This window comes from Stegodyphus dumicola, chromosome 5, assembly GCF_044657685.1.
Source record: "Stegodyphus dumicola isolate Sdum_Otavi_A_Nest chromosome 5, ASM4465768v1".
NCBI classification, from domain to species: Eukaryota; Metazoa; Arthropoda; class Arachnida; order Araneae; family Eresidae; genus Stegodyphus; species Stegodyphus dumicola.
Window position 1 is genome coordinate 233,231,386 of NC_140772.1, and position 27,502 is coordinate 233,258,887.

Genomic DNA, 27,502 nt, shown 5'->3' on the forward strand with positions numbered 1-27,502 from the left:
TCTTCAGAATTCATTTTAAAGCAGTTTTATAATTTGTTTGGAGGAAAAGAGTCTTTTATTCTTTCCTTACGTACAGATGTCACTCAAAAACATCGTTAAATTGCATTCGATAGCGGTCAAAATGGATATTTTCGTTGCACAATTTACCAACATATAAGCATAAAAGAAATTGAGTTCAACGAGCCGAGTAACAGAGTGGGTATATATACGTATACTTATGGTGCTACCGAGTGCAACCAAAAAGGGAGATGCACAACTGCATGTTATAGCACTCCTATATACAAAGTGTCAACGTTCTGAGAATATTCGTTTTTGAGTTATGCGAGATAGATACGTACGTACATACAGATGCCACTAAAAAAAACCTCTTCTGAGTCCCTTTTAAATCAATATAATAATTTGTTTTGAGTAAAAGATTCCTTTATTCTGTCCTTAAGTACAGAATGCCGCGCAGAAGCATCGTTAAGTTGGGTTCGATAGCGATCAAAATGGATATTTTCTTGGAAATATGGTACCCGGAAGTTTTCGTGATTACAATACTTCCTTTACTTCGTACAAGGAAGTAAAAATTGAAACAACATGTTAACCAAATTTTTATTTAATTAATTCTGCTCATTGTTTCATGTAGCATATCCTTCTGACGTTCGTTATCAGACTATCGGTGAACCAAAATGGCGTAAGAGGATTCTCAGAGGGCGCGAGATGATTCGGGGGTGATGGGGGGGGGGGAAATAGAAGCCTGTAATGATAAATATCGAGATCGAGTCCCGTATATATAAAAGAGAAATCGTTCCGTTATGACGGTATACATGACACAAAAGGCTATCGTAGCCCAAAATGATCAATGCACTCCACCCCCGATAAGTGGATCGAAGGCAGTAGGGGTGCTTCTCAAAATGCCTTCTCTTTACCTAATATCTTTGGTTGGATGCATTTCCTAATTTAAGGATATGACCAATAGCTTTTGCAGAACACTCTTATGAGAGTAGAGATCAGGATGAAATTCTTATTTACTCCGGAGCTGAGAAGCAATAGTGAAGGAATCGTAATAAATATTTATCTGTATTCAATGAAGGCTTCCAACGAAGAATCCAAAGATTTCTTTGTAAAGTATTTTGTCCATCGTTATCAAGTGAAAATTTTGATATCTTTAACATTCCCAGAGATCATTTATAACATGCAAACAAACTCTATTTCGTAATATCAACAAAATTTTTGGTTTCAAATTTCAATAAAAGATGGACACTTTTTTTGGTCTGCAAATGTAATAAGAAACTCAAAACCAGACATTTTATGTATCTGTTTCTGGAACATTTATATTCATTCCTTTGATTTCGACTTCTAGCTTCCATCTGATAGATTTTTTAATTTCATACGTAGTGATTGTTTTGCACATATATAGAGATTAAAAATTATAAGATGTAGGAAAGTATTAATTAATTAAAAATTAAAGATATAAAGTTCAGTATTTATATTCTTGATCATTTTGATTTTTAAGCTCTGTTGTACTTGATACGAGATATATATATGTCTGAGTAGTTTTTAAACCCTCTTCAAAATTCTAAAAATGAATGTTTATGTCGAAATCAAAATGAAAATTTGAGTGTACTTTCCTTGTGACTCACTTTAGGCAACGCTCTCGGTGACAAGATAGTTAAACGATGAGTATTGGCCATTTCCCGACAAATGCATTTCTGCAAGACCCCGACCATTTGAAACAACAAATAAATTTAGTAAAGGGTAAAACTCATGCTCTTGACAAGTAAAAATGCTCTGTGTTATTAGTGTATTAGTATTTTATAAAATAAAATTTTCAAAAACTGTATTGTATTCGGATGAAACTATTTACCTGAATATTGATTTTAAGTAACACGAGTTAAAAACACAAACAGAGATTATGAAGAATAGTTTTTATGATCGATTTTGATTAAGTAACCTTGAATGATTTTTCAGGATTTAAAAATCTTTAAATATATGTCTGTTTTTTTATCCTGTATTAAACTTTCACCGTGTTGTTGATTTACCATTATTAATGATTAAATCGGGTTTTTCATTCTCAGATTATATTTGATCGATGTCATCTATAAAAATATATACTTGCGTAATTACCAGCAAATTATTCTTTTACATCGATTAGACAATCTGTTATATTCTGATAATTCTGTTACATCGATTTTATTATGTTACATCGATTTATTTTACTTGCTTAGCTATTAAAACAAATTCTGTTTTTTCTACCTCGCTAAAAATCTCACTAGTATGGCCGAGTTGGTAATAATGGTAACTCGAGCTGGGGTCAAAACCCGGTTGCATGGGTGTTTTCCATGATTTTGCCCACCGGTAATGTGAATATGAGCCAGTTTCCCCTAGAAATTCTTCCGCGAACGCTTTCCTTCCCTTACTGAACACAGGCATCGTTTGTTTCATCATTACTTCATTCTTCATAAAGAAGTAAGTGCAGATATAACCAACAACCTACTTCTCTATGAAGAATTTATGCTTATTGTTATTCATATTATTAAGAGTGCTATAGCAAGTTACAGAAATATGAAGTTATTAATTACAATTGAATGTTTTAATTTTAAGTTAGAATTATTTTCTACATAGCGCTTTTTAATCGTTTTAGCAGTTTACGACATCATTTTAGATTTTTATAATACGTTTAGCTTGTAAAAAGCTTCTCTGATGATAGCTACAAATATTTCTGGTTTAAATTTATCAGAAAAATTTAATTTTCGCAAATGTAACTAATTGACATTATGTTGAGAGAAAAAAAAAATCCAATTTTTTTTTAATCTTCTTATGATGTCAATAACATGAGAAAACATCGAATTTTGTGCTTTCATATTGTCATCAAAATTTAGAACATCTACTATCTTTTTCAAATTTTTTGCTTGTTTATTTCGCTAAGAGTTTCGTCACCACTTCGAATAAAGTTTGCATCTTCTAATACAATTTTTTTTATTTTTAAAAATATTTTTGGTTTTTGAAATTTACTTTTAAGACTGTCGATTTATTATTAACACATCCAAAGCTTTAAGTAATAGATTTGTGATTGTTTTCGAAAAGATCAGAATATTAACTTCCAAATATTTTAACCTTGCGCAAATCAACAAAACAAACGTGAGCCTATATTCCTGACGAACGCCGCACTCATTTCAATTTATTATCATTATTCTACTTTTGGAAAAAAATTTTAATTTTTTCAAATTCTGATTTTATTTTTGCTCGTATTTTTGCCAGATTTTTAGTCTTGAACTATTTCCAGATTTTTGACCTGGGAAGTAGATTTGATTTTTTTTAAAACGATTATTCTATCCAAGAAAAAATTGTTTAGGATATTAATATTGTCTCATGTAAGTTGATAATGAAGTCTTAAAAAGAGAGTAATTTTTTTCCAGAAGAAGATTTAAAATTTGAAAAAATACAGTAATGTAAGAAACAAATAAAACCGTTTATCCCCTCCTGTTTAATGCTTCAAATAGAACTTATCAAGGCGTTAGTATTTAAAACATTAACCGTGGATGATTTATAAGTGTTGAACACTCCTCAATTATATATCTATAGTTCTGTTTTCTTTACCTTATGCTAACATATAGTTACATTTTTCTGAAGAGTAATTTTTTCTAATCTAGAATCAAAAACATTTATATGGAGATAGCTTTCTTACGAGATGAAGTTATTTTGCTCACCAAACTTTTAATTGATAATAAAATTCTTATTAAATTGATTAACTTTTATCTTAAGAAAGCTGGCATTAATTATCGAATTTAATCTTCATTTTAACATCTTAATGATAGCATTATCTTAAACTGAAAGGGTATCATTTGTTTTTTTAATTCCCATTTGAGTATTCCACAAAACAATCAATTTAGAACAAATACCCAGACTAAAAACACTGGAAGACAGGCTTGTTTACCGCAGGAAAATTCATAATGTTTTAGATGATGCTTATGAATCTGATAGGAAGTAAAATACCTCTGTTCGTTTCTAAATGGAAATTCCTGTTTTTAATTTCTCACAAAGCATCATCTGCAAACAGAGCACTAAGACTTAATATGCCAATTATTTCCTCCAATTAGTTAGTAGTTCAAGTTAAATTTTTAGTCATCGTTAAGAAATCAGCTTAAAAGCAGCAACCCTTACTATAGCAAGAAAGCTATTATTCCTTCTCATAAAATGGACAAAACAATCAAATTACCGTCATTTATTCTAAATAGGAGTTTCATGGAAATCAGAATCGTCTCGGTTTGTTCTTTCAAGAGAGGAGTTTTTTTGAAGTTTGAGACTTTAAATTGGTTTACATATAATTTTTCGTTGAACTTTCTAATTTCTCTTAACAACCTGTTTTTAATTTCCGCTTAGAAATGAACAAACGTATTTTACCTACTATCAGATTCATAAGTATCATCTAAAACACTATGAATTTTCCTACATTTGGCAACGGTAAACAAGCTTGTTTTCCAGTGTTTTTAGTCTCAGTATTTGTTCTAAGTAATCCTCATACATACTTCATATATTTTATGTTTTGACCCGTTATTCGTATTTTCCGTTTCATTTGCTGTATTTAATATTTGTTTGGCATATAAAGCACTGTTTGCATGCAATACATTTTCTGTTCTGTCCTCAAACTAAACGTTTTTCGTATTAGATTGTATTTATGTACCTTTATTTCCTATTTAATATTGAAATTACTGGCAACATTTAATTAATTTACTTGTTTTGTGAAAATTATGATACTTTTTTCAAATTTATTTGCCTAAAGCTTTTTTATTATAAGTAAATGCTTAACTTCAGCATCCTGGTATAGTTATTTCTCAGTTTTTGTGTTTGTAATTCCAGTTAAAGCCTCAAATGAGATGATATGCCACACTTCATTCTAAAACAAAGTAGGAAATTAGCAGTAAACTCTACTATTCATGCAATCTTTATTTTAATAGTTAGTAAAAATGATATTAGTACTAGCTGTTGGATGTATAAAATGTATACACCCATTAAGAGGGAATCCTTAAGCACTTAAAAAATTCCGTTAAGATACGATCCTCTCAGGAAATGTGATATTATGGAGTCAAGTAAATTTTAATTGGTTAGAAGCCATAGAAAAAAGCAATTTTATGTGATCGGGAAGAACAATAATAGTCTTCGTATCTACTTTTTTTATAGTTTCATATCATATTTTGTTACTATCAATGTACTCACTTTTCACTTATTTCAATTTATTTTCATGATTCAAATTTTAATTTATTATTTAAATATTTATCGTTAATTTAATTCATTGTTATTTTTATCTATTCCCTTATATTTTATTTCATTTTAATAATATTGCTGTTGCCGTTTTATTTATTTATTTTCAACCATTTTCCGGATAGCGTTCTAGCGTTTCATCGATTTTGGTTTTAGAAATAAATTCTGATTATAGTACGTAAACAAAATGTTTTTAACTTTGCGCATGCGTATCAGCTTTGTGGTGTGTATACCTGCCATTGTTGGCAATTTTAAGAATTTTGCTTATGTGCTGCGTGCTAGGGTGACAATGTTTAGGCTCTGTTTAAAATATTTCCGCATACACTGTCTAGCTTGCCTCGGCTCTGCGCAGGAGCAGAGTGTGCATATTTTGAAATTGCCGTTAGCCTTGCCAACGATATCAAGGGGAGCCAATCCTGTTTGGAAGATCCCTTTTGAGTCAATGGTAGACTCGGGAGCGGAAAAGAAGAATTAATTCCCTCTCTGCCGGAGAGGGCGAGAAAAAGGGGATGACGGAGGGATCAAGCGTGATGAATGGATGTCCTCCCCCTCACGTCCCATCCCCCTATCTGCGGCCTCCCACCCGCGGGACACGGGCCTAATCCCCGGAACACGTGTTTATAAATATGGAGATGGTCTTGGAATTCTCCAAGAGGATATAGAACTAGATCCAGAGTCAGAAAAGGAGAGTCTATCCACAGTTGTGCTTCTTTTATGTCACAAGCAGGGTTCTGTGTTATTTTTGTTAGAAGAGAATCTTCGTTTTATGGTCTGTAAGGCAAAGGCTGAGCTGTTTTATATTATTTCTGTTGTGCCGATCCTTAAAACCAGGGTCTTAAATATTGTAGAAATAATGGATACATTTAGAAGCGTTAAAGATAAATGCAGTGTTTGAAACTTATGCAAAAAGTGGCTACTGCAGTAATATCTTAACATCGTACAAATTAGTTATTCATGAAGATGATAAGTAGTTGAACTAAACCGAAACTTTAATTTTGGAACTTGGATTAGCGTGAAAACTAAATGCAAAGATTTGGTTTGCTATTTTGATGGTGCTATTTTCTGGCACAATTTTATCATCCAGTATCGATTTCAACATAAAATTGCGATGCATAAATATGTCATTTATAATCATCTATGGCCGGTTCGGAGCACAGTGGCATAATTTAACTTATTCATAATTTCATTTGTGAAAACTAAATTCAAACTTTAATTTTCTATTTGTTGATAATATTTTTCTAGCCCAAATGTAACATGCATGTATTCAAAATAACTAATTTCATCATAAAAATAGGAAAATATGAATATACATAAATGCATCATTAATAATCATGTAATGCAAGTTCAGGACACATGCAGAATAACTTAACATTTGTAAGAATGATATCCCATATGTGTGTAGAAGTTCAAGAAAACTGAATTTTTGGTGCTTTTTTATGATTTTCTTACCTGGTCTACTCCAAGAAGCAGAAAATGTTTTTACTCATTGAAGAAGTAAAACCTCCTACTTGATGACAGTCTTTTACTAGCTCTAAATTGACAAGATTTCTATAAACCCAATGCCAGTCAAAGTTAATTTTTGAATAATTTTAGGAGTAATTTGTTTCAAAACTGAGATGTATCGAAAAATACATTAATCAACCAGAAAAGATTTCATGCGGCAGTCGTAATTTTTTTAAATAATAATTATTTACTGGCTAGGAATTAACTAATTAATTCCTAGCCAGTAAATAATTTATTTACAGAATGGCTTGAGAAATGAATGTTATGTTATTGTCAAAAATTGTATTCGTTTGCATTTTGCACCAAATCTTGCGAGATATTTCTGTATAATAAAGCCAGCATTAGAAAGCAACATAATAAGTAATCTTAATTAAATAACGCTAGAACATAAATAGCATGAATAAATAATACAAAACATGTAAAAGGATTAAATTTTTGCACTTTTTTTGATATAGTATGCAGATTAAGAGTCTAAACGAAAAACTTAATTATCCGGGAAATTAGTTTAAAATAAAAACCCGATATATTCCATTATAAATCTAAATTTTCAGAGATATAGAATGTCTTATATGAAAACTAGAATTTTTGATGGAATGTTGCTAGAAAATGTGAACATTAAATATTGCATAAAAAAGTTTAATTTTTACATTTATTATATGGGAGTTTCGTTTGTTTGATTACTGCAAAGCACTCGAGGGCAATCTGCGTAAAGGAAGGTATGCCTTCGTGGAGGAGACTTTCTAAGGAAAACTGGCTCGTATACACGTTATACATGAGGAAAACCATGAAAGTGCCCGTGCAGCCAGCTCGTTTGTGGGATTCGAGACTCGGACAGAACAACCAGTGTTCAGCGATTTTACTGTTCGGCGCTGGTAGACGTTTTCACATGCGAAAGAAATTTTATTAATAGATTCATTAATAGATTTCATTAATTACAAGCTCAAGATATAATTATCTGTTGAAAAAAGATTTGATTACCTGTTGCTGAATAGAATTTTATTTAATTTTCTGATATATGTGTTTATTCTGGTATATTCTATCCATATCAGTATGGAAATGAACAGGATTCCAGCTATACGTATCTTCCATCAGCCTATTTATCGAAACGTTAATCTCATTTTAGTGGTTCTGGTAACTTAATTGCTTCGTTGTGTGTTACTGAGCAGTATTTAAACCACAAAAACGTGAATGTAATATATCTACTATATTAGGAATCTCATTCGAAGGAAGCACTTACGCTTCTTTTGTGAATAAGCACTTCAGTAAAGCCCTACAGAGATTATACTAAAATTTATTACATTCTTAAATAAATAAAATCTGGCTGGTTTAAGATGACCTTTACATATTTTTAGTTTTAAAAAGGCAACTGTCCTTTAATGGCACATCATTAGGAGAATAAAACCATGCTTAACAATTTAAGATGAGGTTTAACTATTTTTAGTTCTAAAAAGGCAAATATGTTTCAATCGCACATCATTAGCACAGCAAAATCATGATTAAGCAAGCTTCGCTTAAACAAAACGTTGAAGGAGAACGTCACATGGAATCAATAAATTTAGCAACCAATCGCGTTTCTGATACGTTAGATCAATTTTTACATATTTTCTGATGAAACTAGCATCATTCGTACACTGTATGTGAAAATACGTAAATGTGAAATAAATAGAGGTAAAGATTAGACTTCAAACATTACGTTCTGTTGTGGATTATATTAATTACAACTTGTACTAGAAGTGGTTGCCCAAAAGTGGTTAACCAAGAAAAATAGAAGATCGCAGATTCTAGTAAATCATAAAACCATTTTGTAGTACTGGTACATCTCCAAATGAAATTTTCCTGTCCTTTCTCTAAATTTGTAAGTGACCAATCACTATGTTGATCATATTTCAGGATAATGTACCGGAAATTTCAAATTTATGGTTAGTTGCAGTAAGTTAGATATTTTAATATTTTAAACTAGTAGCTACGCTGCCAGCCTCCATCTGGCTTTTAAATGTACCGGAAAAATACCTGAAGGGAACACCAAATGTTAAATTTAAAAACTACACAGACTTTTACTCTGCAAAAAAACTTACAAATTTTTTAAAAAATGTATTACACATAACAAAATTACAATGAAATAAGCAATATCCCTTAATACAAATATTAATTATCCTAATAAATAAATTAACCACCTTCCCGAAGCCTTCTCTCAACAAACGTCCAGTATCCAAGAGAAACATTAAATTTAAATACACAGAATTATCGCCCTCATTTTCCCAAGTGACAACAGTGCTGATTTTCGACAGTCAACAGACCAGTATACAATTGAATAAAAAACTGTTGCCAAAACCGCATTTCTAAAGGAATGAAACTATTCAAAATGATGCGATAAAATCGAAAAGGTAAATTTTAAAAAACTGATTTGTATTTTGAAAAACTCACTTCGAGGTGCACTAGCTCTTGTCTAGATGCACCTATATACCAAATTTCGTAGCTCTGAGTCTATTAGCTTACCCGCATCACGAATAAAAGACAAAAAACTCTTTCTTTTATTACTATATAGAGAGATTAGTACACTGGTGAGCAAAAATTAAGGACGAGATGGTTTTTTCAATATAACTTTGTACAAAAGCTTTCCAAATCAACACATTTAATACCGCAAGATCCCCAATACGTAAGGACATGAGTAATGTAAGCAACACTTACTAAAAGAGAAATCAGAGGGATATAAAGAAGCTTTATTGAAAAAGTAGCATGGAGCGCAATGCGACTGAAGGCCGAAACATCCCTGTGATGGGTGTCCAGCAAGAAACATCCGGTCTTTAATAGGGGATATGATCTCCCCTGACTGCTAGGCAGGTTTCACAGCGTCAGCCCATGCTGAGAATGAGGGTGTCAATGATTTGTTGAGGCATTGCTGCCCACTCGTCTTGCAGCGCCAATCGAAGCTTCGGAATCGTTACTGGTGGTAAGGTACGAGCTGCCAAGCGTCTGCCTAGAAAATCCCATACATGCTCGATGGGATTGAGATCCGGAGATCGTGCCGGCCAATCCATACGTTCAATATCCTCACTCTCTAAGAGCTGTTGGGCAGCTACTGTGCGATGACATGGTGCATTGTCGTCCATGAAAATGAACTGCGGACCCATAGCGCCTCTAAAAAGACGCACATAGGGAAGAAGAATCTCGTTACAATAACGGGTCCCGTTGACTGAACCTGTGTCGAAGATGTGAAGGTCTGTACGACTACCAAGCATGATGCCTCCCCAAACGAGAACACCGCCACCTCCATACCGGTCCCTTTCAATGATGTTCGAGGGATGATTGCGTCTTCCCCGCTCTCTCCAGATGAGTATGCGATGAGAATCGCTACTCAGACTTAATCTGCTCTCACCTGTAAAGAGTACTCGTCCCCATTCATTGTCTCTCCAATTCCGGTGTTCCCGGCACCACAGAGAACGCCTTCTCCGATGGGCAGGCGTTAGAGGTACACACCGTACAGGGCGTCGTGCAAACAGACCACCACCGTGCAGTCTTCTGGCCACGGTAAAACGCGATATCGCTCGTCCAGTCGCCTGTGTCGCGTGTCTAGCGATTTCTCCCGCTGTCTGCCGCCTGTTTCTTCTGGCCTGTAAGGCAATATACCGGTCATCTGCGGGTGTGGTTCTTCGTGGACGACCACTACTAAACCCCCAGATGGCTGTTCCTGTAGTTTGAAATTGTCTCCAAAGTCGTGAAACGATGCTGTGAGCAATTCCGAACTCTGCAGCCACACTTGTCACACTGCGGCCTTCCTCCAACTTCCCAATGATTCGACCTCGGGTGAAAGCATCCAGATGTCGTCTAACAGATTGATTATTCGCCATTTCTCGCTGAGGCAGCAACTCGGTGTGATTTTAACTGCTATACGGCGTGCAATCTCTTTGCCAGAAATACTGATCTTACACCGACAACATGCTTTATACTACTCAGACACTCCCCCATTACGTCTACCTGCATATATGCGCATGTGCTACCGTACATCACCTTACTTAATCTCCTGATTGGTCTTTCTGTCCGCTCTGCCTCTTCGTTCAGCTGAATGCTAATTTTTCGACTTCGTCCTTAATTTTTTGCACACCAGTGTATAACGATGTTATGAACGATTTTTTTTTTATTTCTTGCTTACATACATAAACTACAACTTTTGTGAATTTTATTGCTTTCAAAATATTTATTCATACTCCTTATGGCTTACGCGTTAACTAAAAGTAGCAATTCTAAAACAAAACGAAACACATCAGTTCTTTAGAATAACAGAACTGCGTTACTTTCTTTGTATGATTTAAGTTAAAATAAAAACTAAGGAATTTTGTAGTTAGTTTCATGCCAATATAGCATTATTTTTCCGAAAATCCTCTATACTAAAAAGTGTCATTCATATTTTTTATGAAAACTAGCCGAACCTAACAGTGTCCTAATTAAAGCGTTTAATTCATAGCACTAAATAAGATTACTCATTATTTAAGAATTAACAATAGTAAATATTGTAATATAGATGTATAATATTGTGCTTTAGTACATATTTGGTCATCCCATAAATAAAGCGTTTTCTTACAGATCTATTTTTCAAAATTAAGATCAAATTGTTCTTTTTTAATCTAATATATAATTTCCTTCATTCTCTGGTAGTTTTTCAACAGTAGCTATAGAACGTTTTTCCGAGATTTTCAGGACGAATCTGTAGATCTCATCAAACTCTACAGATTTTTCAGGATGAAGATTCCTGTTACTAAGTATTTAATTGACATCGTAAAAAAATGCTTATTTGTCACTATCATTGTAGAACATGTTTATTTAACACTATAATTGTATATTTGGAAATAACTGCTAACCTCTAACGGATGAGAATAGTGTAAATAAATTATAAACATGTTATGTAAATGTAAATTTATGCCAAATTTGTGCAAGCAGGTTATTCCATTCCCTTGTGAATTTTCCTGCAATTTTAAAAACCGCATTATTTATGGGTCAAAATAATACTTTCGAATATAAATGTTGTATCAATTATTTCTACTTTGATTACCGCATTTACCATGGTTATCTGAAACTGCTTTTCCGAAATCAGTTCGTATAAACGGATTTCTATTATGTTTTGAATTTTTTACAAAGTGCTTTTATACATGTTCTGATAAATTAAAAATTTTTAATCAAGAAATTTTTAAAGAAAAATGTAAATTTGTTCTACCTTTATTAGTGACTGATTCAGAAAAACTCTGCCCTAGATAATGTATATTATTTTCCTATCTAAATCTTCTGTCTTGAGCTTATTGATCATTTTATTGTAGTATTACTTACCAGTTTATAATAACTTTCTCTTTTGATTTCCCTGAAATAGAAGAAATAGTTCAAGATTCCAGTTTTGTTATGAAAGCTGAAAACGTTGAAGATGCTTCCTTCGTATAAACTGCATTAATAAATATAAAGCCTAACATTACCCTGTATACCATTAGAATCTTTGAACTGAATACAAATGCCTATAAACTAGCACAAAATCAAAAATAATTTATGATAACAAACGTCACAAACAGTTCTGGAAATCTTACTACTACAGCTGAAAGACCATGTGCGATCTACACATCTATGATAATCTTTCAACATTTCCGTGTTATAAAGAATTCGTAAGGCAAAACTTTGCCTTATCGTAAATTAATAATGATGATAAATAATATTTCATTTGGTTAATGCATGTACATAAATACAAATTATTAGAAAGCTTATTAGAATGTAAATAAGTTAATCCTACTTTAAGAAAGACATTATTTCCTTTGCATCATTAGTTCCATTATCCTTATTAACTTATACTCCGAACAAGCAATCAATTAAATTAAAATTTTTTTCTACTAGTTTTCCAAATATTATATTTAATTTAAACAAATTCATGCTGGTATATAACTGTATTATGTCTTTAATACTTCTAATAAAAACATCTTAAAGTATTAACATCCATTCGTCCGATGTAAGGGGAAAAAAATGTTTAAAAAAAATTCCCCGTAGCCATCGTTTCCGTAGCCAGACGAGACTTCGCTTCCAGCAGTGATCTTTTTTCTAGGAATCCTCCCGCTTACTACCAGAATCTCGTTTTTCAGAAAAGTCCCGTCTAGCAGGGACCATCGCTAGATATGATAAACACTTAACTCTTCTACTTCTAACTCTTCAAATCTGCTACTTAAATACTATTTCTTAACTTACTGATATTTTGCATATACGTCATTTAAATTTGCGTTCTGGCAGAAAATTGAAATGAAAAGGGAACGGAAATACAAAGTAAGGTCTTTAGCTTTCTAAGTGAAAATCTTGATTTATATTAAGAAAAAACATTGTGCATTCTATCTGAATGCTTTAATTTTTACATTGCATGTACTTTCGATTATACTTCGAATTCTCAAAGTGTGTTTCTATTGTAAGCACTGGCATATTCTCAATTGTGTCTGTAATTATTAAATCATTGTAAACAACTGTGCTGTTAGAGAAACTGTTTTCAGTGGAAGAATTACAGCGAATAAAAGTGCTATAGTTCGACCGTCTGAAGCGCAACCCTGGTTGGCATTCTGCCAAAGCACATAGACTCGTCCAAAAGGGGCGGTATTACTTGCTGTGACATGAAAGGTCTTATCTTCTCCGGAAAGAGCTATGCTAGAGGGAAAGAAAGTCCCCATCGTTCCACCCTATTTTGAGAATGAATGGCGCATGCGTGTTTGTGCTCATGGCCGCGGATAAGGCGATCGAACTATAACTATTATTATAGACAGCTGTTAACGAAGACCTTAATTTACATTATATTTAATCTATAAAGTTAGTAATGGTCTAAGTTTATGGATAAAATATAATTTAAATAGATTTGACTAACTTTTAAGTTAAAAAAACTTACATAATGTAAAACTGTTGCTGTATAATTTTTATTTTGTCATTTCAGAACTTGGAAGCGATGATAGTGAATGGGGTGACTACAAGTCACTCAGATGTCCTATCTTCAGCTTGCGTAGAGCCAGTCGATAATATCCGATCCCTTTTGGAGCCAAATGGAAATGTCCTGCCACCCTCGGCCTCCTTCATTCGACCTCTGCCCCGAACGAGTTCTAGTCACAGCCATCTCGACAAGTACCTCAAAAAGTTCGGGAAGTCTGGTAAGTTAGATTTTCGAAACAAAATACTTTCTATACAAATTTCTGCACAAAGCGAGAAACTGTCACATTCTGCAATCGGATTCAATATCAACAAAACTCATACATACCATGAAAAGTCTTCCCGCGGATTTTAAATTCGGCATAAAAGTAAACGCACCTTCGTCTTCTCGTATGTAAGTGCACCAAATACAAAAAGGCTATTTTCGCAACAAAACTACGACTTTCATAGGAAATAAATAAGAAAAATAGGAAAGCATTCTGTCTAAAGTAGGAAAATATTCCGAACATTCAGTTTATAAAGAATAATTTATTTTCCCGCGTGCCTTCGCGATTTAATTGGAAGCATGTCCAGGTAGCAACCGAAAGGTTCGGAGTTTAATTCAGGCTTGGGCACTCTTCACTTTTCCGGTTTCCTGCTTTGAAATATAGTTAATCTTCTGCAGGTTTCAGTGCTCCTATGTTGGTTATATTGCATTGTAAAAAACCCATCAAGGATTTATGTGAAATAAAAAATATCTTTTTAGTAAAATAAATATAAATGTTATTAAATAAAAGTAATTTAAGTAATAACTGCTAATTACATTGAAACACGCAATATTAAAATTATGAATCTAGCGAACTGAGTTGAAAACCAACTAGCTCCCCAAAAAGTAAAAATAAACCCCGTCTGAAATCCTCAACTAACAAGTTGTTTAAACTGCAGGAATCTGCAATATGGGCTTTCCAGACGCAGAGATATGTATATGTTGATGAAGTTATTATCTAATCTTTCCGAGATTAAAACCCTGTAAAAAATTAGATGGGAAAAGAGTGTTGTAAAATTTGAAGTAATATTTATTCTTCATAAAGTAAATAATTACACAATTCCCATTTTATAAGGATTATTTATTACGGAACTTATTTCTAGAAAATGTTTATTTAATCCTCTTTAAAAATGAATGAAATCGTAATCAAAAATCATTTATCTTAATACAAGCACTGTTCTAAATTAAATTATTGTTTTACTATATTTCCTTTTTTGATGATTCTCTTTAATGTGAAAAATAGAAACTAAACATTTTCTTATAAAATAAAACGTTTTTACGCAATTAAAAGTTAAGTAACGTAAAGGTGATGTTTTTAATAACCCAATACCTAACTGCTTCTTATTCTTTATTCAAACGTTTCATAATTCTTGGAGTAATCTGTTTTAACCAAAATGTGACTTTCAACACTTCTGATTTTAATATTTTAAATCAGAAATTTTGTTTCTTACAAAATATTCCGTAAATACTGACGCAGGAATATCTTTCAAATGCAGTCTATAAACTCTAAAATTGAAAACCTAAAATAAAGCAGTTGAAACTAGAAGATAATGATGAAAAGAAAAACAAAACGCCTAATTTGTAGTAATCTATTTCTTCAGTTCGATTTTTCTGTGTTGGTACTTGGTATAAATGATGGTTATAAACATTAAACTGAAATTAAAGACGAATAAAGAAAATTATATTCATTACTATAGCAATTCGTTATCTTCTTCTATATTTTAAGTATCTCATCCGTTTGTCTGTCTATTATACGTTTGTTAGATATTAATGAAGTTTCCTTTCCTTCTAGTAGGAGGTCTTCGATCACCTGTGAAGCGCCAATGGTCAGCTGGCGAATCTCACCTCAACCGCGAATTCTCAAGAATAAGCGACTTGGATGTCCGTCCCCGACTTCCACCCAGGCCAAAGTCCGAATTTTTCAACGTTGGAGATCCTAACAAATATGCCAAGAACGCCACCTATGAGGTTAGAAATACGTTACATCAAACAATTAATTAATGCCATAATATCTATGTCCCCCGTAGTTCCAGAAGCAAATTTTTAAAACAATGTTAAAAATAAAAGCATTGTAATTGACTTAGTATCAACTAGTACTATGACTCAGTATTTGGTCTCCGTATGCTGATGTCACATCGGTTGGTAGTATTTGAATCGAGGAGCGTTTATCTTTACTGATTACATCAAGATCAGTAAAGATAAAAAAATCAATTACCCTATCTGATGGTACCAAAAATATTTGCTAGAGATACACTTTCAGGTTTTTATTTTTTCTAGCGATCTGACAATGCTCTTTTTTATGCATGAAACTTTCAGGCCGTTCTCGTCTCCCCGTAGGCCCTCTTTCATTTCTTTCACTGATCAGGTAAAGAAAAATATGACCGCGCTTCTAATACTGTGTTTCTTTTTCTTGGCATGCAGAACAGATGCAACCCATCCTCGCACGGATTCTGCAAATTCTCGGTAAATGTGCATTGGAACATTGCACCAGATTAAAAGACAGAAAGCTATTTTCTCCCTCCTCACCGTTTGCCATAACATTTACGTTACGTGTAAATGTTAGTGGAATAGAAGCATGGCCGGTTAGTATAGGAATGTTCAGAGTTCGAATCTCGGAGAGGGCATTGTATGTTTTCCATGCTTTCTACTTCTGTGAACATAATGAGTCTACAAAATCACGCAATTTCCTAAGATCATGAGCAGATGGTGAGTCTGAACTTGCGCTCTATGGTATCCTATATGTGCTCAAGAGGAGCCTAACCGTTGAGTTAGGAAAGGAAATCACCATGTACTTCATAAGCACTTTCCTCAAGCTACTGTAACTCAATTCCAACCTTGAGACAAGGCGAAAATCTCGTACTGGAAGAGTTCACTTCCAGTGAAGAATACAGAAGCCATAAAATGATGTAATTGGTCTCAATGCGGATCAGTTAATCCACAGCCATCATGATGTGCTCTACCATAACCACCGGTCCCAACTATGCTCCCGAGAATGCTCCACAAAGCATAATACTCTCGGCACTGGCCTGTTTAAATCCCGCGGCACGTGTCAGTCACTTTTCACCTGGAATATGGCGTACCCTTAAAACGGCCATAACGTTTTAAATACTCATGACAAAGATACTTGATCTCGTACTCAACAGTATCAACCATATCTCGTAGTGATGCAACACGTATTTTTTTCATTATTATGGAATATCATACATTATGCAAATTCGCCAATGCAGATAATTTCATGTGGAAAGCTTCTTTTGGTGGATCTAGTTTCCTGATTTAAGGTTGTAGGTTCTACTAGGTCTGATGATATTTAATTAGTCCAATAACCTTAATAGACGTGAAATGAATCATCTCTATACCTGAAGTAGCTACAAAATCATGAGAATGTTTAAATAACCTTTTTACTTGAACAGAATTTATAACACAAACACAGAATAAAAATCCTCGGTGTTAAGAGAAGCCTATTGACAAAACATGAATTCCTACGGTAGGAGTGTGGTAGTTTTAAATTTTTATGGCACAACGTTTGTGTGTTTGTAGGAGAGAGTGGTGAAATAATAATGCTAATAATGGTACGTTCCTGTCAGTGCCCACGGCCGCGGTGAGACGAGGGGAAGCACATCATTGCTGAATACCATCAATTTATTTTACTTTGTCATTCAAATTAATATGGGCTCTTGTTATGTTTAAAAACCATCAAGAAAGGAAGTTGTGATCGTTGATCTGAGGAGGTTTTCCTTTTAAGATGAAGATTTCGAATGGCAGAAAATTACCAAGACATGGATGATCCACGTTGCATTAGATGTTATAGGTACTGCAGTTCACGCAACCAGTTGTTCAGTTGTCTGCAGCACGATCACCACCGGGCGAAATGCCAAGTCCGAAAAAAAAGGAATACTTTTGAAGAATGGGATTAGAAGAAAACAAGGCAGCAGCACGTAGCAAAATAACTATGAGGATAACCACAGCAGGTATTACAACAGCAAAAGCTTCTTCATAATACCACTGATTAAGTTTCCGAAGAAGGCGAAAAAACGAAAACGTGAAAACATCGTAAAAAAAAGCGTAGAAGAAAAGCCTCGAGGTTCACAAATTCCCACTTTTTATAAACTGAAACAGTTAAACCATCAGTTAAGCATATCAGCCAATGAAAAGAACAACCAATCGTACAATTCCGCCTGATTATCAGGTAAACTTTATTGACATGAGTTCTTGTGTAATAAAATCGCTTAGTCATGTTACAAGAAACTAAGCGAATAACTGTCGCCAAAATAAACTGATGAAATCTCTTAGTTTTTCGCATCATGATCTGATGCAATCTCTTAGTTGTTCGCATCATGATCTGATGCAATATCTCAGCTGTTCTCATGAAGTTATAACAATTTAAAACTTCAGTTTAATGTGACGTCGTCACAAGCACTTTTTTTACCCTTTGGCATACCTGTACATGCTGCTTGGATGTTGTCCTCGGGAGCATTTCATTCTCATCTAATCGTCTCTAATATTACTGTGATGGAGAAATCATTTTGTTTAGTGGCAAATTAGAAAGGAAACAGCGACTGAATTTTTGTTATTCCGATTCCCAAGCAGTTTCTAATTGCTCTTGGTTATAAAGAAGCTAAGGCAAAATCTTTCCTTCCGTTATCTCTATGAAGTTACATTTTCAAGAGTTTTAACAGTAAATATGATTGTTTCTTTATAGGCTCTCCAGAAATAGATTATTAATGTTTTGGAGCATTTTTTATTTGACTGATTTCTGGAAGATCGATTGGTAGCACAGAAATATCCCAGTCTATAAATTTTACGAGTCAGCCACCATGCCTCTTTTGTATTTCTTGCATTATCCAAAACATAAAAGAAAGAATTTCTAATGTTATCGTTATCTCCGGCCATGCTTCTATGTTTTCATTATGTAACTTAATGATAGTTTGCACCTTCTTCAGAATTTTATAAGCCCCATTTTGATTTTCCTACCAAATATATTTTGCCAGAGGTTTCATATTTGCATACTGTTGTATTTGCTTTACGCGTAAAAACTCAAGGAATGTTTTAAGATATTAAATAACGTAATAAAGCAGAACTGCAATAGGTCGTAATACAAGAAATTTGATAAAATATTATTCCCTTTTAAAAACCCTTTTAAACATCAATAATGTGGGAAAATGGTAAGTATAAAAAATATGGTCTTTTAACATAAAGATTCATTTTAATGAATTTTTGTGTAGAAAACATATTTTACAGTTTATTGATTAGCTGGTGTCATTACATTTGATTTTGTCAATTCTTTTTTTTTTTTTTTTTTTTTTTTTTTAAATAACGGCCCTTGTTTCTATCTTGGCATCACGATAATTGAGTTATCAGCTTCATATTTAAACATCGGATCCTTTAATCTACACACATCTTCCTTTACACCGTAACGGACGTTAATGAACGAGCATGTTTCTCTCTAGGACGCTCTCGCCTTCTCACCTTACTGCATCTGTCACCGGAAGTAAAAGCATTAATAAAAATGAAATTCTTCTCACCCTTGGGAAGTGTCCCTTTTCTAATCAGACCTCAGATCATCGATCTTCGCGCTCCGGTATCCGGACATATCCGGGAAACTAAAATTAATGACTGCCAGTATTCGCCGGACCGACAACAGGTGCTCTTTTGGGAGGAAGCGTTAAGAAACATCCATGCGTCGGGAAGCGTGTCTGCAGTAAATATCCTTTCTTCAATCCCCTCTCTCTTTGCTCATCATTTACCAAAGAGAGATTAATTGGAAAAAGGTAAATCGATATACAGCAATTTTAGCATACTGTATACAAAAAACAATTGACATGAAGCCCTCGTGATGAGCAGTTCTTCTCTGGCCGATACCCTTCGCAGACAACACTTTCTGAATAAAGTGTATGTTTCGTATCTTTGTGTCCAACTCATTTTTAATGCTTAGTCAGTCGGCCTGAATTTTAAAACGCAGCTATGAGGGAAATTGACTCGTTGATTGCTTTTCCTGTCTTGAAATTTTAATTAGGTTTTTGATTATTGAATATATGAATATCATAAGAATTACTCAAGTGTGAAAGAGATGCGCGCTAAAATGTAAACTTCTAAAACTGTAAATAAATCTCATTTTAAGGTAAAATAACACGCCCAATATATATTAATTTAGAAGACAAGCAACAAATTCTCCTTCATATCCGATATGAGTTCCCCTATACCCGATATGAATTCCTGGGGTATTTACAGAATTCCTTGCCAGTATGATTTAATTTACATTGGTCAAGCTAATAGAGCCTTAAAATTTCGAGTTGAAGAACATGAGGCATATGCTAGGAAAAAGAAAACACAGAATTCCCTCTGTTGCCCAGCATTGTTGGTCCGAAAATCACACTTTACCATCTTCCATTGGTGAATTAGATTTTCTAGAGGCATTTTATATTCAAAAAAGTATTTCTGTTCTAGTTAACGACCCTAATTCCAATCCATCTTTACCTTCCACCCTTAAAGAAATTATGTTTTAGTTTTCTGGTTTCATCAATCGATGGCGTCAGTAGCTCCTGTCCAGCCATTCTTATCTTATCTCGTTCATTTGCAATTTGGTAGCTGAGGATGATGGTTCGGAAAACCGTAGAAACTAGTCCTGTGAAAATGTTTAGATATAACAATGATTTTTTAGTTGGGAATAAATTTCCATATAGGGCCTAAAACTCTTCAAGAATATATTTTCTTTAGATGCAGAATCCATATCTAAAAAATAATAGAGAGGTGTATAACATATTTATGCATTTATTTAACACATTTTGTTTAGTGTAGTGCATTACTTTTGGGGTAAATACCATGTTAGAATGTATTTTAAAGTTGCGATGGCGCATTATGCTGAAAGCAAATGAAATTATTACAAAACCTCTCGAGTATATCTATATTTATTATAAATAAATTATTTATTCTGTTTTTCTCATATAATGCATGAACATCATCAGGTTTTTATTTGTAAAGTTTATCTAAGAGGATTATTTTATTATATAAAGTTCATATAATAAAACGCTTTAGAAGAAAACATTCCTTGTTTCCTCACTAAAATATTCGGTGGTTGCACTTTCTTGCGCTAAATCTAAAACTCACCACAATTGTTATAAATTCGGTAAGTTATGTTCCAATTAAATATATATATCACTATATATATGAATACTGCAATATGAGTCATACGAAATACAATAAATTAATTTAAATGCCTATTGAATAGTTAAATCTCTTATTTTCGGTAAAAAAGAATAAAACTTCTGAAAGCTACTCTTATGATTTTAAAAAATACGAGCTGCCTTTATATAAGGCATTTCTCCCGCCTTCTTCGTGGTGCAGTGGTCAGCACGCGCGAGGAGTATTCGAGAGGTCCGTGGTTCGAGTCCCGGTGAGGGCATTGCTCATTTTTTATCTCTCCTGCTTCGAAATAATCTAATATCTTTACAGAGGCGCCCGAACTAAAAAAGGTGGTGGATGATTATTCTTCACCATTCATTGGCGACTGGGTCCCCTAATTCTCAGTCGACTTTAAAAGAGGGAGTATATAAGGTATTTCTCCCGCCTTCTTAGTATGCCTTCGTGGTGTAGTGGTAAGCACGTTCGGCGCGTATTCGAGAGGTCCGTGTTAGAGTCCCGGCGAGGGCATTGCTCATTTTTCATCTCTCCTGCTTTCAAAAAATACCTAAGGTCTCTACATAGTTAACATTATCTTGTATCCCTGTCCTGATGGAGAAAATAGCCAGAACTTCTGGCATAACTCAAACAGGCAATTTTGAAATTAAAAGAAAAGTAAGTTAACTAGCCTAACGGCTCGCAGGATAAGTTAACGCGCAGGAAAGCTCTGACTCATAGAAGCTGGCGGAAACAAGCTTAGTGGCTAGAAGCACTCAACGCCACAGAATCAAGTCGCTGGTAAGTCGAAGTAATAACGTGGCCTTCAAACAGGCTTAACATGCTCTAAAATCCCCTTCCGAAATCACTTAATAGCACTTCTTTCTCTCATAATGTGAATACACCCGCCCTATCTGATCAGCATTCTAGTAGGAAAGCCTGGATGAAAATGAGAATGAAAGGAAAGTTGCTTTAACTAAAATTTAACTATAAATCAAAACCAGTAAAAAATCCTCAGGATTATTTGACTCCAATTTTAATTCTTATTCTTAATTTGAATGTTTCACCAGCGACCTTTTGTATGAGACCACTGAATACTGGTTATTCGACTCGGCTTTGAATATCGGCGAATTTTGCTCAAAATTCCAGAAAATATTCCCATTCATTTCAACACTCCCAACGTCGAGCCTCACAATAGTGAATTTTTGCTGCTTGGATTAAGGATAGCTTTATTATAGACACACGGGTCTAGCCCGGGTACAGATGGCATTAGTGCCGGAATGCTGAAGCATCTTTCTTTAAGTCACTAAATGCCCTATGCACAATCGAGTGTGAAGGGTGCATAGCTTTCCCCGTGCATGAAAGTACGCTGCTGTCATTCCTGTACGCAAGCCAGGAAAAGATCTAAAGAATCCTTGCAACTACTTTCCAGCGGCTCTTACGAGTTGAGTTGCGTTTGCAGACTATTTGAAAAAACAAATGATGAACTTCCGCTTAGTCTACTACAGTACGAGTCCAATTACCCGAACTCCAACTATCCGAATCGCTGATTATCCGAATCGCTTTCAGAATTTAAGAAAAATATTAAGACGGAGACGTAACTGTGATTCGTAAAATAACTATTCTGTCTACAAATTTTTACAATAATTTATTTAACCTCTAAACGTCACAGGTTTATTGCAACCAATGGACCAGTCTATTATCGAAACAGTGCAACTTTTAAGGAAACGTTTGATAGAGAGCGAAGACGAAGAAGGTATGTGGGCTAACCACCAAAACATAAATTTGAAAGATTGTGCTTTTATGGTTGCGGAAGCTTGGAGCTTGATTAAAACAGTCACATTAAAACGTGCGTAGAACAAGTTGAAAGGCGTATCAACTGAAGAAGAAAAGGAAAAGGAGAAAAAGGAAAAAGAAGCTCAAGAAAAGGAAAGGGAAGAGACAGGAGAAGATGAGGATGACGTGCCACTTGAGGAATTAAGAAACATTCTTTTGAAAATTCCTGTATGTTCAGAAGTTAGTGCTGAGGATATAGCAGAATGGATGGCGTGTGATTCGTCAGACCCTGGTTTAAAATTCTAAATGATGATGAATTTATTGAAAGCGTGAGAGAAGAAAGTGTCGAGGAAGAAAATGATCATAATGTCAAAGTTGAAGCAGACGCGGGACCATCAGTTAATGAAGCGTTTGCCGGCCTTGAAACTGCGTTGAAGTGGATGGAGCGTCAGCCCGAGTGTGACCACATGCACCTTCTCATTGTCAAGTGGATGCGCGACTTGGCTGTCCTAAAACAGATGAAGACACTCAAACAAATTGCTTTGACCGAGATGTTCACCAAGCAATGACTTTAAGCACTTGTAAGTACTGCACAGTACTCTATATGACATGTACGTAAAAGTGTTGACTTTTCATTTTAATTACTTGAAACCTGTTTTTCTTTAAAAATAGTTTTTGTCTCCCATTTTCAACATACAGTACGTACAGAAATTAATTAGTGTACGTAGATCCTTTTTTCGGAAAAATCCAATTTTCCGAATTTTTGATTATCCAAATGGGGTCTGGCACGAATTGATTTAGATAATTAGAGTTCTACTGTATTTAGAAAAGAACATATTTGCCCATACCACATTAGTTTCCGTAAAAGTAGAACAACTATTGATAACATGCTTCTTTCGAAAACTTCTATCCGTAAAGCCTTGTCAAAAGAGATCATCTACTCTCTCTCTCTGTGTTCTTGACATAGAAAAGGCCTAAAACAAGGCACGAAAATACGTGACTTTGCGTGAAGATTCTTAAAGGCTGGAACGTTCAGTTAAGGATTGGTTCTCTAATATCAGATGCATTCTCATAAGAAGACGTGTGCTGTGTACTAAACGTTCCTTCAACTGTTTCAGAATTTTTGCATGTCAAAAAGCTGGGAAAAAGAGAAAATCCAACGAAGCAGAAATCAATTGCAAAATCTTTAAATACATCTGTAGCAACAATAAATAAAACAATAAACCAAAATATACAATTTAAAATATTGTAATTCTTGTAATTGTAAATTCTTCTGCAGACGCATGCGGCTTGGTAGGAGATAAATGGAAATACATTGTGTTTTTCCATGAAGCGTGGGTTTACTTAAATGACTGCAACAAAAAAAGGGTCTATTTTTTGCAGAAAACAAAGGGAAAAAATGTACAAACCTGATTCTGTCGATGTAAAGAAAACGAAAACTTCAGTAAGGATGTTATGATTGTCGCAAGATTCTTTTACAGTGGGAAATTAAAAATAAGTAAAGCAGAAAAAAATGTTAAAATAAGCTCTACTATCAAGAGAAAATTTTACGTCTAATGTTCACAAAAATTCCGTTTCTTTGTCCAAATGGCTTTCAAAAAGTGAAACTTCGTCCAAATAAAGCAACAAGTCATACTTCGAAAAGTACCACAACATTCCTTGAAAAAATGAAGACTGATAAAAGTATTCCATATGTAACTCTTCAACGTTCCCTGACGTTCACCTATGTACTATTGTACCTTTAGTCTGTTGAAAAGAATTCCTTCTAAGCACAAGCCCACCACGGTTAATGGACTCTGTAAAGTAGTCGAATAGAAATGGAAATCATACCCCAGGAAATTTTACGAAAAATCCTTCTATCATGGAAATCACACTGCAGATTTGTAGAGACATTAGGATTTTTTGGAAGCAAGAGAGATTGAAAAATCATCAACGCCTTCGCCGGGAATCGAACCACGGACCTCTGAAATACCGGCTCAGTGTGCTGACCACTAACGAAGACACGCTAGGAAGGCGGGAGAAATACCTTATACACTCTCCCTTTTAAAGGGCGACTGGGGATTTAGGGGACCCAATCGCCAAATCCTGGGTGTAGAGAATCCTCATCCAACACCCTTTTAGTTTGGTCACCACTGTAGAGACATTAGGTATTTTTTTGGTCGGGGGGGGGAACAAGAGAGATTGAAAAATTAGCAACACCTTTGGCGGGAATTGAACCACAGATTTCTGAAATACCGGCTCAGTGTGCTGACCACTACACAATGAAGGCATGCTTAGGAAGACTGAAGAAATACCTTATAGACTTATAGTCCAGAATAAAGGCTATCGGATCGCTCACTTAAAAGCGTACTCTTTACATTATAAGGTATTTTCTCACTCCTTTCTGCATGCTTTCGTAGTGTAACGATAGCACACTCGGCGCGTATTCGAGAGGTCCAGGTTCGAGTCCTGGCAGGCGCATTGCGCATTTTTCATGTCCCCTGCTTAAAATTACCTAATGACTCTGCAATGTTTAATACATTAATTAAACGGCCCCAAAATCGTTCTAAATTTGTGTAAAACCCTCGGTACGAAATACTTTCCCTTAACAAATCCTCTATTAAGGCATTCCTTCCTACTATTTATGCGCTTTGCCTTATTTTAAAATCAACCAGGTAACAGATCATCTCGTCGGCATTTAATCTTATAAGCATTACGTACGTATAGTTTCGTTACAAACCTAAATAAGGAAAATTTGAATTGAGAAAATGGTTGTTATTCCGAATGCATGGCAATAAAGTGCTGAATAACATGATCAAGGATTTATTAATAAATAATTTATTCGGCATGCTTTCCATATTCACAAAGCACAACTCGTTAAATTCATTAATACAAAAAGCTCAGTGTTACGTAGTCATTTCTTTCAATGAAACGTATTACCATATAATGCCACAATTCTTCTATTCCATGCTACCGAAACTTGACAAATAACTTGGGCGTAAACGCATAACGCAATGAGTGTAATCTGTGAATTTCTAACTGTCACGCAACAATATATGAATAGTGAACGCCCTCTGCGTTTATTCCACATTGTGTGGCTGCAAGTGATAAGACCGTGTGGTCAGCAATTCATAGCACAAGACTGGCCAGGTGAAATGACAGATTCCAGACTGACGGGCGACGGAAAATTGATTAGTCAACACTAAGGGGACACCATGTCTTCATGTGACACACCCGCACTTATCTCAGTCATAATTCTTCAGGAAAACGTGAGCTAAAGGAACAAATATCACTGGTGTGCACTATATTGTGCTATTTTGTCATTAAAATCAAAAGATGGGATGTTCAAAGAGCTTACACAACGCACATGAATTTGATTTGCAGAAATTTGAACTATAGACATCGTGCTTAACAGGGATGAAGGTCGTGATTACAGTCATCTCGAAAGTAAGACAAAATGGGCAATACTCAAGAGTGCACTTTTAAAGAATGCTTATATGACTTTCATAAATATCAGTAATTCAGCTAATTTCTCATTTGAAATAAGATGGCTTTAATGACAGCAATACTACGAAAATAATCAATCAAAGTATTATAATCTAAAACTAGAAAGTTATTACAAAATATAACTAAATATAATTCTAAAAATATAATGTAATCTCAAACAAACAGAAAAATCCCGAGAAACATAAAAATAATAATGCTTTGTTTTAAACAATGTAATTTCAGTTTAGGACCACAGCGCTTAGAATCAGGACCACAGCGCTTAGAAATGTGAAAAGGACTGTTCCAGAACAGTCCTTTTTTTTCACACCCTTTAAAAAAATCTCAAATTTTCTCCAAAATATATAAACTTTCGTCATTTTCAAAATTCAATAAACATATCAGTTTTCATCATTTTTCAAATGTATTCAAAATTCAATATTTTCAGGAAAATTTATATATTTTTCATTTTTCAAAGCTGAAAGGCTATCACCTTAATCTGAAGGATTTCATCCTAAAAAATTTTTCAAAATTCATTATTTTCATAGCCTCTAATGTAAATGAATAATGTAAGCGACTTGCAGGAACCATGAATATGAATTCGGCTTGGAAGGAATAACTGATTGGATTGAATGCAGAGGCTTTAACATTTTAGAATGCTTTGCACCTATGGCACACGTGTCACAGTTGGCATGCAGAGCTTCATCAGCCGGCATGCGACTAAAATATTACTTCCTTAATGAATAATAGCAATAAAAGGATACTATGTAATTTAAATAAGTGTTTTAGTCTGTTTTTGAAGGTTTCACTTACTTACTTATCTCATAATGCCACTGGCATAGGATTTAAGCCTAGATGTAAGATTTTCATATATCGCCATAGAAATTATATACATATTTATTGACCCAATTTATGACGTTTCAGATAATTGGACCAATCATATTACTTGTTACATTGCAAAGAATACGCCAAAGTTGATGCAGTTAATGTTTGCTAAAGGGATTCAAATTTATTGCAGACTGCCGGTGATTTTTGATACTTTCATTGTTAAATAGATTCCAGCTTTCAAATCTAAACATTTTGAGGTAGAATAATTCTAATTTAATATCTTAAACGGAATGGTACCCGAGTATTCCACTTGCATGCGGCCCGAAAAGGTTCGCTACCAATGACCTATGATATTGCATCTTAGACAGACCTACTGGCTAGGAAGTTTAACAGTGACCTGAAGAATTTACTAGAGAATGAAAATGAGCTCAACGGAAAAGAATTACGACTTCAAGAGCAGCAACAAAAAGTAATGACCCAGAGATGAAGTGTTTTCACGTAACGATATTACCCAGATAAAGCAGTCGCAAGCTACAGCGTAAGCATTTTGAATGAAAATGCCATATCCAACTTTAAAAACATTTTAAAACATAGGCAATACTAAATCACATCGGACAAGTTTTC

General features: G+C 34.3%; 1 protein-coding gene across 4 annotated transcripts in view; it reads left to right on the top strand.

Moving 5' to 3' along the window:
- LOC118191572 (cyclin-dependent kinase 14-like) overlaps positions 1-27,502 on the top strand; it is a 221,362-nt gene that overhangs the window by 120,303 nt on the left and 73,557 nt on the right. For 3 of the 4 annotated variants that reach the window (XM_085817778.1, XM_085817777.1, XM_085817775.1), the window contains exons 4-5: positions 13,685-13,895; positions 15,492-15,667. In XM_085817778.1, coding sequence (XP_085673904.1) covers positions 13,697-13,895; positions 15,492-15,667 — 375 coding nt within the window. In that variant the 5' untranslated portion in view covers positions 13,685-13,696. The remainder of the gene's footprint in view (positions 1-13,684; positions 13,896-15,491; positions 15,668-27,502) is intronic. The other variant, XM_085817776.1, reaches the window with a different exon arrangement.